This window comes from Paroedura picta, chromosome 9 (genome assembly GCF_049243985.1).
Source record: "Paroedura picta isolate Pp20150507F chromosome 9, Ppicta_v3.0, whole genome shotgun sequence".
NCBI classification, from domain to species: domain Eukaryota; kingdom Metazoa; phylum Chordata; class Lepidosauria; order Squamata; family Gekkonidae; genus Paroedura; species Paroedura picta.
Genome location: NC_135377.1, coordinates 36666343 through 36683921, shown reverse-complemented (window position 1 = coordinate 36683921; position 17579 = coordinate 36666343). Strand labels below are relative to the sequence as shown.

At 44.1% G+C, this 17579-nt stretch overlaps 2 protein-coding genes across 11 annotated transcripts in view; one reads left to right on the top strand and one right to left on the bottom strand.

The window, feature by feature from the left end:
- The window catches only part of PLAG1 (PLAG1 zinc finger), a 38094-nt gene extending 36798 nt beyond the window's left edge, over nt 1-1296 (bottom strand). For all 8 annotated transcript variants that reach the window (XM_077352370.1, XM_077352368.1, XM_077352365.1 and 5 more), the window contains exon 1: nt 1034-1296. The gene's annotated coding sequence lies outside the window, so the exon portion shown is untranslated. The remainder of the gene's footprint in view (nt 1-1033) is intronic.
- A 154-nt stretch (nt 1297-1450) lies between these two features.
- Nucleotides 1451-11217, top strand: CHCHD7 (coiled-coil-helix-coiled-coil-helix domain containing 7). 3 transcript variants are annotated; one of them, XM_077352375.1, is made up of 6 exons: nt 1457-1652; nt 2958-3048; nt 4524-4565; nt 5773-5889; nt 8319-8417; nt 10845-11217. In XM_077352375.1, exons 4-6 carry the CDS (start codon nt 5836-5838, stop codon nt 10947-10949), a joined length of 258 nt encoding a protein of 85 aa, XP_077208490.1. In that variant the 5' UTR covers nt 1457-1652; nt 2958-3048; nt 4524-4565; nt 5773-5835; the 3' UTR covers nt 10950-11217. The 3 variants fall into 3 exon arrangements, with proteins under 3 accessions (XP_077208489.1, XP_077208490.1, XP_077208491.1); XM_077352374.1 differs by lacking the exon at nt 2958-3048 and having other exon boundaries at nt 1451-1652; XM_077352376.1 differs by lacking the exons at nt 1457-1652; nt 2958-3048 and adding an exon at nt 2881-2904.
- The last annotated feature ends 6362 nt before the right edge of the window (nt 11218-17579 follow it).

Genomic DNA, 17579 nt, shown 5'->3' with positions numbered 1-17579 from the left:
GAAACTGGAGACCGGTTTTTATTCTGGGTATTTTTGGAGAATTTTTTGGCTATTTTTTATTGAGTTATTTGCCTCAGTTCTCCCTCCATTTTGGTTGTTTATGATACTGACAACAAGCTGTCCCTGCGCTCTCTCCGGATCTCTCCTGCTTTCAGTTAACGAAACCCCCCCGCCCGCCGCGCGCCTCTCCCCGATGCACCCCACCCGCCAATCCGGCTTGCCTTCATGTTCGACACCCCACACAAGGGGAGAGGCGAAAGCCTCCCGGGCCGGCCGGAGCTCGGCAAGCAGGCAATTCCGTTTCTTTGCAGGGTGGGGAAGAAAGGGGGGAGAAACTTTTGTCCAATAAAAAGAGCGAGGCGAAGGGCGCTGCATGCCCCAAAGCGGCTCCCGATCCCCCTCCCGCCTGAGCCAAGGGGGTCCCTGGCACCCGCGCTGGAAAGCGCAGACCCTCCGCGACGTTTCTGGCCAAAATGCGCCCGGTTTGGCGCCTCGGGTGAATTTATATTAATTTTCTCTCATTTTTGGGCACCACGGGCTCTAATGTCTTCCGCTCCCTTCTGGCTGCTACCGCGGCTGTCACTGGACTCGCAGCACAGACGCTGGAGCGGAGCGGGAGGGGGGGGGAGACACACGGCGAGCAGAAGGTGGGAAGGGGGCAAAGCCGAAAACTTTCCGCCAAAGTTCCTCCGAGCCCCCCAGCCCCTGCGCGAGGAGGAGGAGGAGGAGGCAGCACGCGAGAGGAGACCCCCTTCGCGCAGCCCTCGCCAGAAGCCCAGGGCAGGGGAGGGGAGGGGAGGGGAGGGAAAGGGAGCCTTCTTTTGGGGCACTCTCTAACTTCGCGCTCCGGGACCCGCGCAAGGAGGGCGGCGGAGCCCCGCGGGACAGAGATGGAGCCGCACAAACTTTTCCCCCGCCGCCGCGCCGCTCTTTTCGGTCCCCCCTCTTCCTCCTCCCCCTTCAGAATTTAAATAACCCTAATATTTCCCTGCAGAAACCCGGCGCCTGACTCCCAAACCCACGGCAGACTCACCGCGGGAGCCTCAGCATCCCCTCAGCGCTCTCTTCCCGCCTTTTACGGGGTTCTCCGATTTTTCTGTAATTTTTTCCCCATATTTCGGGCTGGACGCGGCGGGCCTGGAAATTGTTTGCTTTCCCCTCTTTCCAGCAGCCATTGTAGTGTATGCGCTGCGGTGCAGCTCAGCCTGCCGCACACGCCGCGCCCACACCGCCTGCCGCCCACACGCGCCGCGGGTTGGACACCTCCCCCTGTCACTCAGCGCTCAGGCCCCGCCCAGGCGGCGGCCCCTCTCGCCCTGACGGCTCCTCGGGTTGGTCGGAGGAAACGCCGCTCGAAGAAGGCGGAGGCGGGACCCGGCGCGGATAGGCGAGCCTAGCGCGCCCTCGCAGCTGTCACTCCAAGCGCTCGGGCGAGATCGATTGGGTGCAGGCATTGTCGATTTCGGTCGGGTCGCGGGGCCCATAAGTGGGGTAGGCTGCGCCGCTTATAAGGTCGCTGCCCGAGCCGTTGACGTCTTTCGAATTGGAGGCGAGGGTTCGGGCTGCTCGGCAGCTGGGGTCGCGGCGGCCGAGGGGAGCTGCTGGGCGCTGACCTCGCCAGGGCCTTCCGCGCCTGACGGAAAGCCCCAGGGGTGAGTCCCCCCCCACACACACACGAGGCGGGAGGGAAGGCACTTCACCGGAGTCTGGAGAGGGGCCGAAGGGGCGGCGGTGGGGAGGCCCAGCCCCGGGGGGGGGGCCGCCTGCCTGGAGGAGGAACCTTTGCCAGTTAGCGAAGCAGCCCGTTCGGTAGAAGCTGTGGGCCCGCGAAGCCCCGGTGGGCGGCTAAGTATGTCGCCCGTGGCTGCCCTGCTGTCGTCCTGCCCGTCAGGACTTCCTCCTCCTCCTCCTTTTGCCCTTCCCGGCTGGGTGTCCTTCGGGGTGGCGAAAAAGCTCTCGGGCGAGCGAGTACCTGAGGAAGCCCTCTTTTTTTCCTGCCTTCCAGGAACAACAACAGACAGAGGCAGCTTCACTTCCCCGTGGGGGCAAGGAAGATGTGACCCCACTTGGCTTGATTTGCACTGATTCAGTACTTTCGATCCACCAGCAGCTTTGGCTTGAAGTTGGGGTGGGAAGGGGGCGTTTAGATCTCAGCTCGCAAGCAAGAGGCTTCCTCTCCATGGTTGGCCCCTTATGCACACGTTGGGTAATGCACTTTCAATGCAATTCAGTAGATTGTCCTGTTCCACACGGAAAAATCCAGTTGCAAAGTGCACATTGAAAGTGTATTACCCAACGTGTGCACTGGTTGCCAAACTTACCTTATACCTTCAAGCTACCATAGTGAGTTATGGGGAATACAACATATCTGGCATTTGGAGGGGCTGTAAACCTCCTTGTGGGCTTCCCAGGAGTTTCTGCTTGGCCACTATTGGAAAAGGAACGCTGGGTTAGAGCCTCTGGTCTAGGGGGGGCTGTCTTTATAGAGCATCATCTGGTCTAAGGGGAGCTGATTAGTTATTGCTGTATGCAGCAAGTGAAATTTTTAACAAACATCAGGGCTGGCTGCATGCAGCAAGTTTGGAGTTCTTCCAGTCATCAGTATAAATAGTTCTTAGGGCTCTGTGTGGCCTTTGACTTCCAGGAAACAAATGGTTCTGTGTTGACATCCTCCCTTTTTTTAGCTGTTTTGTTAAAAAGTTAAGGCAGATTCCTCTAAACAAGAAGTATCTTCTAGGGAGGGTAGTTATATTTCGATAGTTGATTTTGACCCAGCCAGCTTTCTCTTTTAGTGTAACATACTTTATCTCTTTTCTGCAGTTCCTGTCCCATTGCCCACTCAGATCCACAATCCCTATCTTAGTCTTTTAGGTGGCCAAAGGGGACCTCTTCCTTACTTTTTCAGTAGGTGAAAAGCTGATTTGATCCAACTTAATACATCAATATTTTCTATCCAGATATGAAAGATACAGACTGTCAGTGTGAATAATAATGAGAAAACTCCTGGGGCTATTACTGTCAGAATCTTTATCAGGAAGAATGAGATAAGTAGGTGGCTAATTTATCAGTACCAAACTATGGATTCAAAGTTAGTAAATGATACTTGTGTGTGACTCAGTGTGGTCCTATCATTTCCCATGGTAGGAAATGAAGCCTTTTCTTAGCAGGACTCCAGTGCTTTTTATCAGTAAAATGTTTTTCTCAGGCTATGTCTTTTCCCATTGTACATTTTGAGAATAGGGGAATGCAGTGGCTTTCCCACGGGTGAAGGCTTCCATGTGGAAGCAGCCTAAACTTTCATGTCAAAGTTTACTTACTGCACAAAAACAGCCTTGTAGGTTTCAAAGCTTCTGCCATTGCTGACATATTTAATTACTGTCAAAAACAGGTGAAGGCAGCAGGAAATATTCTGGTAGGTCTAAACAGAAAAAAAAACAGCCTGGGGCCAGTGGTTGTAAGAAAACTTGTTGTCTGCAAGTTAGTATTAATGGGTATGTTAAGAAATCAGATTTTAACATATGAAAGCACTCCAGACAAGTGTTTGGATTTGATCTCATGTCCATAGACTTAGACATTTCACTAAATAAAACAATTGCTCTAAAGGGAATACTGAGATTTGGTAATGAGCCATGGACAGTCTTTAATTAAAAAAAAAACTTGCAATGATAGTCACCAAATATTAGTGTCTCCTTAGCTATGAGATTTGCATTGCAATCGTAAGCACAGTTAAACGGTTCTAAGGCCATTGACTTCTTTGAATGCAGAAGAGCATAAATCTGCTTTGGATTGCAATATAGATCTAATAATACTGAACAGAATCCATACTACTGCTATGGCTGTGTGGTTACTTGAATGGCTTAAAATTAAGTATTTCACTTTTTTACTGATATTTCTGTTATAAATTTAGCTTTTTCTAGACATATTTTTTATGAACAGTGTAAAGCAAATAAAGCAGTATACATATGGATGATACTTTGAAATGAAGTGGAGAATGCCAGGTTCTCAGACATGGAAATACAGTGTGCCAGCATCTAGGAATCTGAAATATTCTTCCAATTCTATTTATCCATAATGTGTTAGAACAGCATGTGCTTTGCACATGGGATTTAAAAAGGCTACGATTGATGGTACAAAATCAGGCTTATATATTATTACTCAGTTAAATATTCTCCCACTCACCCCCGAAAATCTGTACTGATGATCCCATACACTTTTTTTGAAGAATTCTTTAAAGACAAACAGATTCCCCTGAAAGTCTATTGACAAAATACGTGAGGATTTTAAAAAATATTTCACTAAGTAATAAAATGCATACTGCATCATCAGTCTTGTTCTTTTTTTATCTCCTGTGATGGATGTGGCTCCTTATTCTCTTGAATTGCACATGAACAGGTGGCTGTTCTAAAGACTATCTTGGACTGGTTGTACATCTTAAGGAAATTGTATGTCTACTATGGCAGAGTTACTTGCTGGGAAAAGACCTGATCATTCCTGAAACACTGCTCTGTTATTTCTCTTTACAGTTGTGTAGCTTGCACTCAGAAAGAGAAGCAAAAGGATTTTATGTAAGTACCTATTCTTAAAGTTTATATGAATAGGTCTCTCATAGGGAAAAAGGGACTTACAGTTTAACACTTACAACTAAGCCCTTCGGGTCAAAAGAACAGTTTGAGTTTCTAAGGGTTGATGTATTGGTTCTTTTTTTGCTAGTGCTCTCATGTTATCTGAAAGCTAGGTGAATGCAAGGTCTCAGAACAAGAGAAAACTAATTGTTATAAAACTCAGAGAGCCCTATTTCCATGTTAGCCAAATAAGTACAAGAAGGGCTTTGCTTCCATTGTTAAAGGGCTCATGGACTACCCAGAAGTAGCTGCACTTCCAGTTTTTAAACTGGTAATCTAGAATTTTTACTAGAAAGAGTAGGATGCCTAAAATACTTTAAACTGTGCTTTAAAACAGTGGTCCCCAGCCCGCGGGCCATGGCCCGGTGCCGGGCTGCGGCTCCTTCTCCCCCCCCCCGAAGTGAGAAGCTTGCCAGGCCGCGAGCAAAGCGGCCGCCAAAGTGGCTAATTAGCTTGCGGCCCGGCAAGCTTCTTGTTTCGGGAGTGGGGGCAGAGAAGCTTTGGCGGCCGATTTGCTGGCAGCCGGGAGGGGGAGCCGCGGCTGCTGGCATGGCAGCGGCACAAACGCGCATGCGCGGACTGTTGCGCACGCACGTTTGCGCCCCTGCCGGTCACAAACGCGCGTGCGCGGCAGTCCGCGTTTGCGCTGGGGCTGCCGCGCGTGCACGGGCCCCTGGGCTGCCGTCTCCCCCCACTCCGGAGCAGCGGTCCGCGACAGCCGAAAGGTTGCGGACCGCTGCTTTAAAATATGTAAATAACATTCTAGAAGAGAAAGTATTTCGCAAAAGGTTTCTTCAGTTTTTCTTGAAAATGTCAATTCTTGGGTGGAAAAATGACAGGAGTGTTTTCCTGAATTTTCTAGTCATTCACATTTTTGTGTGGTACCTAGAACCAGTAGCCCAGATAACTAGTCACAGGTGGATATGCTAAAGGTAGTTAGCTATCCAATGTGTTAAAAGTGGCTTGCTCCCCAAAGTCATGGAAAACTCCTTAAGTTAAGAAGTGTATGAGGATATTAAATGTTAAATTTCTTGATGGAATTGAAGGCACATATCTGCTTTCTAAATATTTGCCACTTTTAACATGGTATTTCAATAGGAAAGCAATGGGTTAAATTCTAACTAAAATGGATTGTGGGTTTGTTTTTTAGGAAACTTGTCAAAGCCACCTTCTGGTAGCTGTTTTGATTTTTTTTTAAATACCAAAAATCCTCATGGCCAAGAAACTGCAGCGACTTCGAGACGATGATATTAATCCCTGTATATTGGTAAGCAACTGAACAATAATATAGTAGATTCAAGTGGGTAGCCGTGTTGGTCTGAAGCAGCACAACAAAACAGTGGCACCTTTAAGACCAACAAAGATTTATTCAAGGCATGAGCTTTTGAGTGCAAGCACTCTTCCTCAGACTAAGAACTACCATCATGACAGTGGGAATATAAAGTTAATTCTGTTAAATTAATAAACTGTGTCACAACATCCAAATACAGCCATATGACAATTCTATGCTAAAACAGCCAATCAGTCCTCTTGAATTCACAAAAACATCTTTAACCATTCCTCGCGGAGCGGATAAAATAAAAGAGTAAGGGCTCCGTTGGTGGGCCCTGTCCGGGATGCGTAAGGGTGCTGATAGGCCCCTTCCCCCGATTGGATCCACCTGATTCGTCAGTCAGGCGCGTGGCTCACCATTGGTCCCTTGCCACCGGACTGACGCTTTGCGCCTCCCGATCCGCCCCCCTCCGCGTTCGCCAGCATACGGCCGCCCCCGCCATTACCTGCCTCCCCTTGGCCAGGGCAGGTCGCCGCCTCCGAGGATCCAGCGACGGCGGTAGTGGCGGCTGAACCCGCCAACAAGACGCCTCCCCGCTACCCTGCACACGGAGGAGCAGCCCCCGGACCCGCTTGCCGCCAGTCCACACACCAGCAGTGCCGCCGGCAGCACCGCACACTGCCACCCGCTGCCCACGCACCCCACCTGCCGCTCTACACCCGCTGCCCACGCCGCCGCCTGCCGCTCTACACCCTCTGGCCCTGATATACACAGACATCAACAACGGTAGGCCGCGGCGCGCCCGTCCAGCACGTGGCCGAGCCGCTGCGGGAGGCTTCCAGGCCGCCACGTTCCCTGCCTCGCCTGCAGGGGGGCCGCGGGGAACGCTGCCAGCTGGCCCGAGAAGGGTCTCACATCCGCTAGCGCCCGCTGTATTTAGGAGACAGCGGGCTTATTTACTAGTAGGAGAAATAAAACTGTCTATGTTAGTGACTAAGGGCTTACACTTAACCATTTGTTGCTTGCCCCATCTGTCTTCACCCAAGTGTGAAACATTCCTGCAAGTAGAAGCTGAGTTGGCAACTATCTTGTCCTCAGACCATAGGTTTTTTTAATCTGACTATGCATGCTAACCTTGTCAGTCAGTAACCTTTTACTGGCATAAAGCTAACCTTGTATCCTAACTCATGTATCCACATTCCTCACAATTTATTTTAATTGGGACAATGGGACTGTAAGGTGATGTTAGTAATATATAATGTAATTTTGAATTTAACTCTGGTCTCAGGACAACTACTGGGTAGTATTAGGGCTACAGATTAATTTGTTTTCTCTTTGAAACAAGTGAGTCTGCAGTGTTCACATGATGTACTACCAAAAGAAAGTTAATGGGATTTCTTTTGAACCTATAGCTTAATGCTTGCATTATAACTTTACACTGCTTGTTAATTTGTAAGTTATCAGGCATTTTTTTCTTAGTGTACTTTTTCAAAGTTGACAAAAAGGTCGACCATTTGGCTTGCAAAAGATATAGTCTTAAATAATGATCAATGTGTTCTGTGATCAAATAATGATCAATGTGTTCTAAACCACGTTGGTTGTCTCTAGAGCTGAAAATATTAAATCATCAAATACTTTAGTACCAAGTAGGATTACTTGTATTTTACTGATGCAACTGTCCCAGTCTTAAGATGAAATATTAAGAATTGAATCTTCTCTGTTTATACAACTATATCTGTTAACTTGTAAGAAGTTCTGCATTTTATTATTATACAATATCGTTTTGACTTGTTTAACATATAAACTGGTTATATTATATGCAGTACTTTTATTCAAACCGTGAAGTTTGCAAATAGAATATTTTCAGTTATGAGCCAACACCTGTTTGCTCTTATTTCTGTACAATAGATAGAAGTTTGTTGGTGTTTCATAAATATAAGCTTCTTGACCCAAGTGTCCCTCCATTCCTTTCAAATACAATAGAAGAGCTAAATATGCATTCAACTGAAGATGTGGTTTGTTTCTAAAATTCCATTTTAAGCCGTTTTAGAAGGATAGCATGGCATTAAATTACAGCTTATTTAGTTTAAGACATTTTCATGCAGTCTCAGGATGCCCTGTCTGTAATTTAGATGATCAAACTTTGACCCTGAGTCTTAAAAACTGCAAAACACTATGAAATCCCGTCTCAGCAAGCCTTCATTTTCAGCCTATACCCAGGATGTTTACTCAGCCATATATCCCAGTGAGTGTAGCACAATTTTTTTATATGTGCAGGGATAGCAGTCTTGGCGTTCAGTGCATTTCACTCTGCGTGTACAGCATTTTTGAAAACTGGCGAACATTTTTGGTATGATTAGTGAAATAAAATTTGATCTTTGGTCTCCGTTGGCTTTTCAACTGTAACTTTTTTTGTATTAAAGGAAACAGATGCTTCTAGAAAATGCATGGAAGACAATAGCTACAATAGGGATATGTGTACCGTCCATTTTTTAAGATACAAAGGCTGCAGAAAATTTTGGGTAAGTATGCTTGATAAATGTTCCGCATTAATTGCACTGTGATTATTGCATACATGTACTATTCATACAAGAGACTCTTGTGGCGCAGAGTGGTAAGGTAGCAGACATGCAGTCTGAAAGCTCTGCCCATGAGGCTGGGAGTTCAATCCTAGCAGCCGGCTCAGCCTTCCATCCTTCCAAGGTCGGTAAAATGAGTACCTAGCTTGCTGGGGGGTAAACAGTAATGACTGGGGAAGGCACTGGCAAACCACCCATATTGAGTCTGCCATGAAAATGCTAGAGGGCGTCACCCCAAGGGTCAGACATGACCCAGTGCTTGCACGGGGGATACCTTTACCTTTACTATTCATACCCGGACATTCATTATCATTATGGTAAATGACTATATTTGAGAGTACATTGAACAGTGAAAAATATTGCACTTAAATTTAAAGTGTCAATCTAAAGTGTCAATAAAGTTACCGGGGATGAGCAATAGGGTTGTGAGTGTCCTGCATTGTGCTGGGGGTTGAACTAGATGATATTCTATTATTAATTACAGTATGTGTTAAGACCATAGAAAAACTTTCATGCCCTATGCTTTGCAGTGTAATCTTAAATTGAAGACTAAGCAGAATAGTTTTTAAAACTAAATTAATAATCATCTACAGTATATACCAATGAGCTATTTAAACCACTTAAACCAAATATATATTTGCCAGGTATGCAAACTAGATTCTATTCAGTGAGGCTGTGGAATTTAATGAGTTGGTTCAATCATAACAGATAGTCATGGTTGAATTAAACTAATCAAAACTAATTGATCATCTGGACTTTAGAGTACAGACCAGAATCTCATGCTTGGGAATGAAGCTTGTTTATAAACTATGGTTTATAAAGTATAGCATCTTGGCAATCCCATCAATGCTTTTTGCCCACCCCACCAATTTAGGTCTGATTGCCTTCCCCCCCCCCCGTCCCCCCAAGCAGCACATTATTCGCACACCATTTGAGGATGTTGTTGACATAGTCCTTTGCTGCCCAGTGGCAGGCGTTCCATTATGGGAAAGAATAGTTTTTTGCCATATTAGGTTTTTTCTATTGGTTGTTGTTTTAATGGGGTTTTATTATTCTGTTTTTTCAAATCTTCTAACCCACCACGAGTTGACTTGCTGGGAGTGGCAGGTAATAAATGTAATAATAATACCAGTAATAATAGTGCTATAATAATAATAATAGTTGTTGTTGTTATTATTATTATTATTATTCCATGGGAAGAGCAGCTCACAGTGCAACCAGTCTTCCATTACTCTCGCTAGAATAATTTCTACAATATGGTATAGTTTTTAGCCATATTTTTTAGCCATATTTTAGCCATATTTCCAAGATACATTGAGCACATTATCACCAACATAGTTACATTCACAGGGCTCATGAGGCAAGGTAGGGCAGCAGCTCAGTCTCCAGCGGGGAGGCAGAAGAATTAGTGTCAATGCGGAAGCAAAGATTTTCACTAGTCATCCATCTGTAAGTTGATCCATGGTATCACTAAACAGTTGAAATCAAACATGATTTTGTGCTGTGTCTGGGCCGGTGCACTGCAGATCAAGGGTTGGATAACTACTGAAGCCTGCCAGGGTGTAAGTTTTTGCAGATATCATAAGTTAAAGCTCTTGTTGAATAGAACTAGCCAGAAATTCTTGCTAATAGTTAAACATTATTTCCCAGGTTAGCTCAGAAAGGAAATTTTCAGGCTGCTATTCTAATAAAAATTAAAACTGAGACTTCTAGATGCCAGTGCATCTCTGACTGTTCTCTGGCAGTAAAGTCAAATGATTTATTTATTTATTTCTTATATACCACCCTCCCTTGCAGCTCAGGACAGTTTACATAGAACATAGGAGAACATGAGGATGAGTACATATAATTCAATAATATCAAACTGAAGTAGCAACAGTGGTTTTATAACAGTTCAGTAACTAGTGGTAGCAACTTTAATATATGACTAAGACCCCAAAAGTTGGTCAGTTCAGGATTCAGTTCAGGGGGAGGGGTTATGGGGGGGTCCAGTAGATGTTGATTCGGTCAACTTCAACTAAATGCCTGGTGGAAGAGATCCATTTTGCAGGTGCTGCAGAACTGTTAGCAACAAATATTATGGTTTTCTCTAGATGCTTCTGGAACCATTGCGAACTGTAGATGATGAGCAGCCTACTTGAACTTCATTCTGTTTTTAATTCTTGATATTTTTCTCAGTTTTATTCCAGTCTGTCTTTGACATTTTCATGGCAAAATGCTCAAGCATTGTAACTTTCTGTTTTAGCAAAGAGATTTTCTTCATGCAAGTAAATGTATTTTGGGAGTTGGATACTAGAAACATTAAAATTAAGTTGCTAAAAATAAAATTGATTTAAATTGGTATTAACATATGAGTTCTTGTATTACTAGAATGCGATTGTGATGCAAAGAAAAAAGGACAGAATAAAGCCAGAAATGCCTTCAGCAGAAGAAAGAAAGCACATCCTGGAATCAATAGAAAGAATACCATATTGACAGACCAGTGTTACAGGCTTTAGAAGTATGGAAGTTTTACTGTGAATAAAGTGTTCTGGAAGGAATATTGAAAACTGTCATTAGAGTCACAAGCTCTTCCTAAATTCTCCTATATTCACTATTATTTTGAATAATAATTTAGGCTATTCCCTCTACAAGCTGTTTATATTGCAATTAAAGCAGAAATACGAAGTTTGGTTCTGTCAGAATGAAGAGCTTTGATGTATGTGACAGAAATCCATTAATAAATTCTGACCTTTTTATAACATTGCTTTCAAAAAATTCTTAGTGATGAAAAGATGTTAGCATGTTTTGCATCTCATGCTCCCATAGCCAACAGCAGTTGGCCAAAACAAACTAATCCTCTGCAGCAACCGTGTTGAAATCAATGGCCTTGGACCTGAATGAGTATACCCTTGAACATTAATATGCACACCTATGAAGCTAAGCCCTCACCTGGGCAATAGCCATGTCAGGCATGAGAACTAGCTCTTCTTCTCCCCAACATAGGAGGAAGCGGGTGCTGGTAATTGGGGATTCTCTACTGAGAGGGGCGGAGACCAAAGTTATGTTGACTGGATTTGTTTCGAGAGGTATGCTGTTTACCTGGTGCATGCACTGATGTCACAGAAAGGCTGGAAAGGCTTGCAAAACCTTTTATCCCTTCCTCATTCATGTGAGAACAAATGATACTTCCCTTTGCAGCATAGAGCACATAAAAAGACTATGTGGCTCCGGGGGGAAAGGTGGAGGGCCTGGAAGCACAGGTGATGTGTCTGGTGTTCAAGCTGCCTTTCCCCCAGCTGTTTGGACTCAGCGGCTGGAAAAGGAGCAGTCTGAGCTGTTTTTCTGGCTGAATCTGGGGAACAAGGAGTTAACGGAGGAGCCCACAGACTGCTGGAGAAATGACTGTGAACCCATTTTTCCCACCTCTAGACTCCAGCAAACTTTCCAGGAAAGGGAAAAGGAGAGGCTGGATGTGGCACAAGAGGATGAAATGAAGCTACACCCCATCTCAACCCTTTAGCATCTCCTGTGCCTGCTCCAACACAGTATTTCTACTCTGAGTCCTTCACATGAGGTGGCTTCTGTGGTGCCCACAGCTGTTGGCATGGATGCCTTTATTTCTTCACATTCTGAAAGCATTTTCAGAAAATAGAAGATTGTCCACAGTGCCCACTGTGTTGGACTAGAATCAGTGGAAGGAAAGCCCTGAGTTGTCTCTCAACATCCAATCTCAGGAACCATTTGAAGAGGCACTACCAGGAAGTGCTGCTTCAGAGGCAGAGAGAAGTTGGTGGGGTGGCTGTGTGACTGACAGCCAGCCAAGAGAATAGTTGCTTCCAGGTCTCCTGTAGGTAAGGAACACTGAGCATCTCTGACAGATGTTTAATGAGGATAACATAAGTGTGCCAAAGGATAGGCAGAGCAGAGAATCACCACATTGGCAACAGGATCACTTTAGAGGAACAGCTCTTTTCTATGTTGAGAATGCTGGGTTCCACAGGCTGTTCCAAGTGCATTTGCAGCATGACCCACTTTTACCTGGTGGTGAAGGATGCTCTAGGTTTGCATTCTGCAGGCAATTCTGGATTGGATGTTGTGACTTGTGATTTCCAGCATCTGCCGCAGAACTGCCAGGCCCATACAAGCCACTTCTTTCACAGTGTGAAGGCTACAGTTCTGCTGGAACCAGAAGCAGGTACTTATAGGCATGCCAGAGTAATGCCTAATCAGTGACATCAGTACTTGTGGAAATACACCTGTACCATACTTAAGCATCTGATGGAACAGAAGAACATCAAGTCTTTGGTGAGGCATGTTATCAGAAGCCTTTTGAAATTCCAGCTATATAATGTCCACTATTACCTGCATGCTTGTTCACTTTCTTAAAGAACTTTCTTAAAGAACTGCAAAAGGCTGGTGAAGCAGGACTTCCCTTTGCGGAAGCTATACTGGTTTTTCCTCAACAAGTTTCATGGAGCAGAAGAATGTCCCGCATTCATCAATGAGATGTGCCTGACTCTATCCCAGACAGTGAAGGGCCATAAGGCTTTTAAGGAGCTCACTAGTGCACTCTCATCCGACATAGCAAGATTGGGTCCTATTTTTTCCCTTGATCTGCATGCTTTGGGAGAAGTTGGCCACTTTCCTGGACCCAGGTGCAGGACATCATGGCTTGTAAATAGAAATCACTTTTAAACTATGTCATTGTTGTCATCATCATTGTATTTATTTCCTGCCTCTCAGCAAGCCATCTCATGGCAGGTTACACAGTAAAAAAAAAAACCACATAAAAACACAACTCTGTATCCCCATTAAAATTATGCACATGAGTGGCTAATGATGATGTCATCCGTTCAGTCATGTCTGACCCTTAGCAATTCTATAGGAAAGTTTCCACCACACAGCATATGAACACTAGCTAATAGTGATGTATTTCTTATGATCTAGGTTTTATATTTAAGTTGCACTGGGAATTTTACTTTTGATTTCCTGGGAAGGGTAGTTACATTTATAAATATATTACGTTAGTACCATACAACTGGGAGCAACACTTGGATCCATCCTATTTTCCTGTAACCCTGCATCTTACCTGCTGGAAGGGAAGTTTGACTAACACCATTCTTAGCCTTCCTCAGTATCCCCATTATTACTACTGCTTCCTTGAGTTTTTCTTCTTGAAGTCCCTTCCATGCAGAGTAATAATAATAAAAAAGTTCCTAAGCTTTCTTGGATGTCCTCTTGTTTTATGCATGGTGACTGCTGAGAACTTCAAGCCTTATCTTAAAGTGTGATTCTGACCCAGTGATATAACACTGCAGTGGAATGTCAGGAGCAGCCCTTCTCCAGGCAGGAGGCAACATTACTCACCCAATAGGCACCAAGTTCAAATGAGGACGCCATCTGTGGTGTCTACATTGCTCCCAAGGCATCCTATCATTGCAACATGAGAAAAAGGAGGAAAGTTTGTGGGAAGTAAATGAGCGTGAGACCAGTGTGGGTGGCCAGGGAAAAGGTAACTCTCCCTAGTACCAGGAGTGGTTTTACTGGTTCCGGGGCCCTGGGGGAAAAGTTCACTGCCACCGTCTCCTGTCAGGACGAGCAAAAGGTGGCACACGCACACCCCGACCCTATGTGATATGAACAGGAACTACTGGTGAAAGCCAGCTACCTGAGCCCTGCTTGAGATGTTATGAATGACCTCAAGCTGCTCAAGTTCCAGAGAGGGAAGCTGGTAGTGGGAGTTTTCTCTCAGGAAGCTGGGGCTGCAGACATTCACTTCTTCCTGCAAGTGCTGTTGCCCATTGCCTAAGACATACCCACCCCCCCAACCCCCCTCTTGATTTCTCGCTGGAGACCTAGATCCTTTCTAATACATGTGAATAGCTAGAAAAGTAATGACAATGTGACTGGAGGAGTCCATTCCTTGAGCAGCTTAGCTGGCAAGGGTTTGTCTCCTCAGCTGCATTCTTTCTCCTTACAAGTTTAAAGCATACTGTCATGTCCACATAGGAACTGAAGGCTTAAGTAATATGCCTATATTGGTGGCAAGCATGATCAGCATTCCCAGGACCCTTTCACCATTCTCCAGAGTCCTTGAATTCAACAACTGATGCAGGCCAGATGAGAAATGCCCTACCTACTTCATAGCATAATTGTTGTGGGTAGAGGGAGGGAATGGTGTTTGTAAGCAGCTTTGGAACAGGGTAGTGAAAGCCAGGATATAAAAACCAGGACCTTTTCCACATGTAGGGATAAAACATGCGTGGCCTCCAGCTCGCAAACGAGATTGTAAAAGTCGCATTTACAGCCCTCCAAACGGTGCATTTGTCCTGTGTTTCTTATCTGCCGCCTTGTACCTTTTCTCCTCTGGCAGAGAAAGCAGAAGAGAGAGTAGCACAGACTTTACTTACCGCTCCTTGGCCTGTCAATCTTTGGTGTCAACCAATCCCCTCTCAGCAGAGGTGTATAGGTCTCAAATATGTGCCTGATGTGCAAAAAAATTTTTTTAATCGACACATACACATTGCTATGCGTGAACACCACAACATTGAAGCATTGCCTTGTCCTACATTATGGATTAATTTTTTTGTTTAATTTTTTCTCTAGGAAATTTTCAATTTTTTCCCTAGGAAAAAATGGGGAATAAATTTTCTAAAAAAGGTTATTAGTGTTTGGTGTACTACATTATGTGTATGTGTGTGTGTGTGTGGGGGGGGGAGGTTAAACCAAAAGTAGTCCTATTCTCAAAAAGTTCACATTCTTTAAGAACTTGAATACCTCAAATTTTAAAAGCCTTTTTTTATTTAAGAAGAAGAAGAAGAGTTGGTTCTTATATGCTGCTTTTCTCTACCTGAAGGAGGCTCAAAGCAGCTTACATTCACCTTCCTATCAGGTGACTGATATGTAAACATCAGTTTGAGCTGGCATTGCATTATAAAACAGAATAGTTATAAAACAGAATAAAGATAGTTTTTAGTTATGAAACAGAATAAAGATGCTTCATACAGTCCTGGTCTGCTTACTCAATGAGACTTAATCCCAGGTAAGTCTGCTTAGCATTGCAGCTTGACTTGTATTAATTATATTCATGCTACAAAAACATACAATGTTGCAATAAAGTGTTCCTGGTCAGAGAATGAATAGTGGTTCTCCTTGTGAAAATACACACACCCACAGTAATTTGCCCTACTACTAACTGGATCATATAAATCTCTAGTTGTGAAGAAGAAGAAGAAGAAGAGTTGGTTCTTATATGCCGCTTTTCTCTACCCGAAGGAGGCACAAAGCGGCTTACAGTCGCCTTCACTTTCCTCTCCCCACAACAGACACCCTGTGGGGTGGGTGAGGCTGAGAGAGCCCTGATATCACTGCTCAGTCAGAACAGCTTTATCAGAGTCGTGGCGAGCCCAACATCACCCAGCTGGTTGCATGTGGGGGAGTGTAGAATCGAACCCGACTCGTCAGATTAGAAGTCTGCACTCCTAACCACTACACCAAACTGAAAGGGTGAAAAAGCCTTAGGTGGAATACACCTGTGTTCCAGGTGTATGTGAGGACAGTTCAAGACAGATTGGTTTTTCTCTGGTCAAGGAAAGAGCACCTCAATGTATCTTCAATTTGTTCATGTCCACTAGTTACTATGAGTACATTCCATTTTGTAAATTATTTTAGAAATTAAATGAAGAAAGCATTACGATGGAATATTGATTGAGTGTAATTAGATTCTACAGCTAGTTTTTCAAATGGGGACTCAAAAAGTGGCTTACATCATTCTCGTCTCTTCACTTTTATTCTCCACAACCTTGTGAGGTAGGCTATACAGAACTTCCATGGCACGAGTTATAATTCAAACCCAGTTCTCCTAGATATTAGACCAACACTACTACTAACCACAGTAGCTGAAAACAATTTCTCTTTCATGTTCTCCCCTTTCCCTGAAAAAGTAGCTTGGAAAGAGCTGTCTTATGGGCTATAAACTTCAACACAAGAAAAGAGCATGAGATAATTCACTGCTTTTGATTCAGGGACTGATCTGGTATAATTTGGGTATAAAATGTCATAGGTTTTGCTGCCCATACAGTGTGAAAAGTGTAAGATATGACTATGAAATGCCTAAAAATATCAGTATTGTCTTCTAGTAATCTAGTGTATGGTTTCCCCACCATCCTGCCAGATGTCTCAATAGTGATTATGATATTTCTGATGCTGCTTTCTGGCTTGGTTCAGACACTAAAGAAGAAGAGTTGGTTCTTATATGCTGCTTTTCTCTACCCGAAGGAGTCTCAAAGTGGCTTACAGTTGCCTTCCCTTTCCTCTCCCCACAACAGACACCCTGTGGGGTGGGTGAGGCTGAGAGAGCCCTGATATCACTGCTCAATCAGAACAGCTTTATCAGCACTGTGGGGAGCCCAAGATCACCCAGTTGGCTGCATGTGGGGGAGTGCAGAATCGAACCCGGCTTGCCAGGTTGGAAGTCCATGCTCCTAACCAGTACACCAAGTTGGCTCTGTGGAAGTCTTCAGACAGTAGTCTTCATACAGTCCACCACTTGGAGACTATTGCTGCCCAACTATATTTCTGAAATGATATGAGAGCTGTTGGTTCAGCATTTTAATTTTGTATACAGAAAGCTAATGGTTGAAGTTTAATATTTCTAGATCAAAACTCAGCCAAGTGCCAAGTTAAACATGATCTTTTGTGTAGGCAAGAATAGACTGCTGTATCTCCATAAACAAGAACAAACTAATAGACTGCATATTTTAGTTTCTATCAGTTGTGAAATCTGTAACTGCAAAATTAACTCAGAATTAGGCCCTGTCTTTCAGGGTTCAATTCACATTTTCGCATTAGCAGATATTAGACTTTTCCCCTCTTATTGAAAATTGCATCAACTTAATCAGATTTGCATGAACTTTGTGAGTGTTTTTTTTCGAATTACAAGTACTGTACTGCTCTATACCTTTAGTAGATTTTCCATTTTCTTAATCCTCCCAATTCAAGATACATTCCTATAGTAAAAAAAAAAACAAAGTGAAAAGTTAAACATTCTTTCTCAAATAGCGAAGATAATTTTCTCCCATCTTGTTGGTATCAGTAGTTGCTTATGATTACCATGCTCCAGAA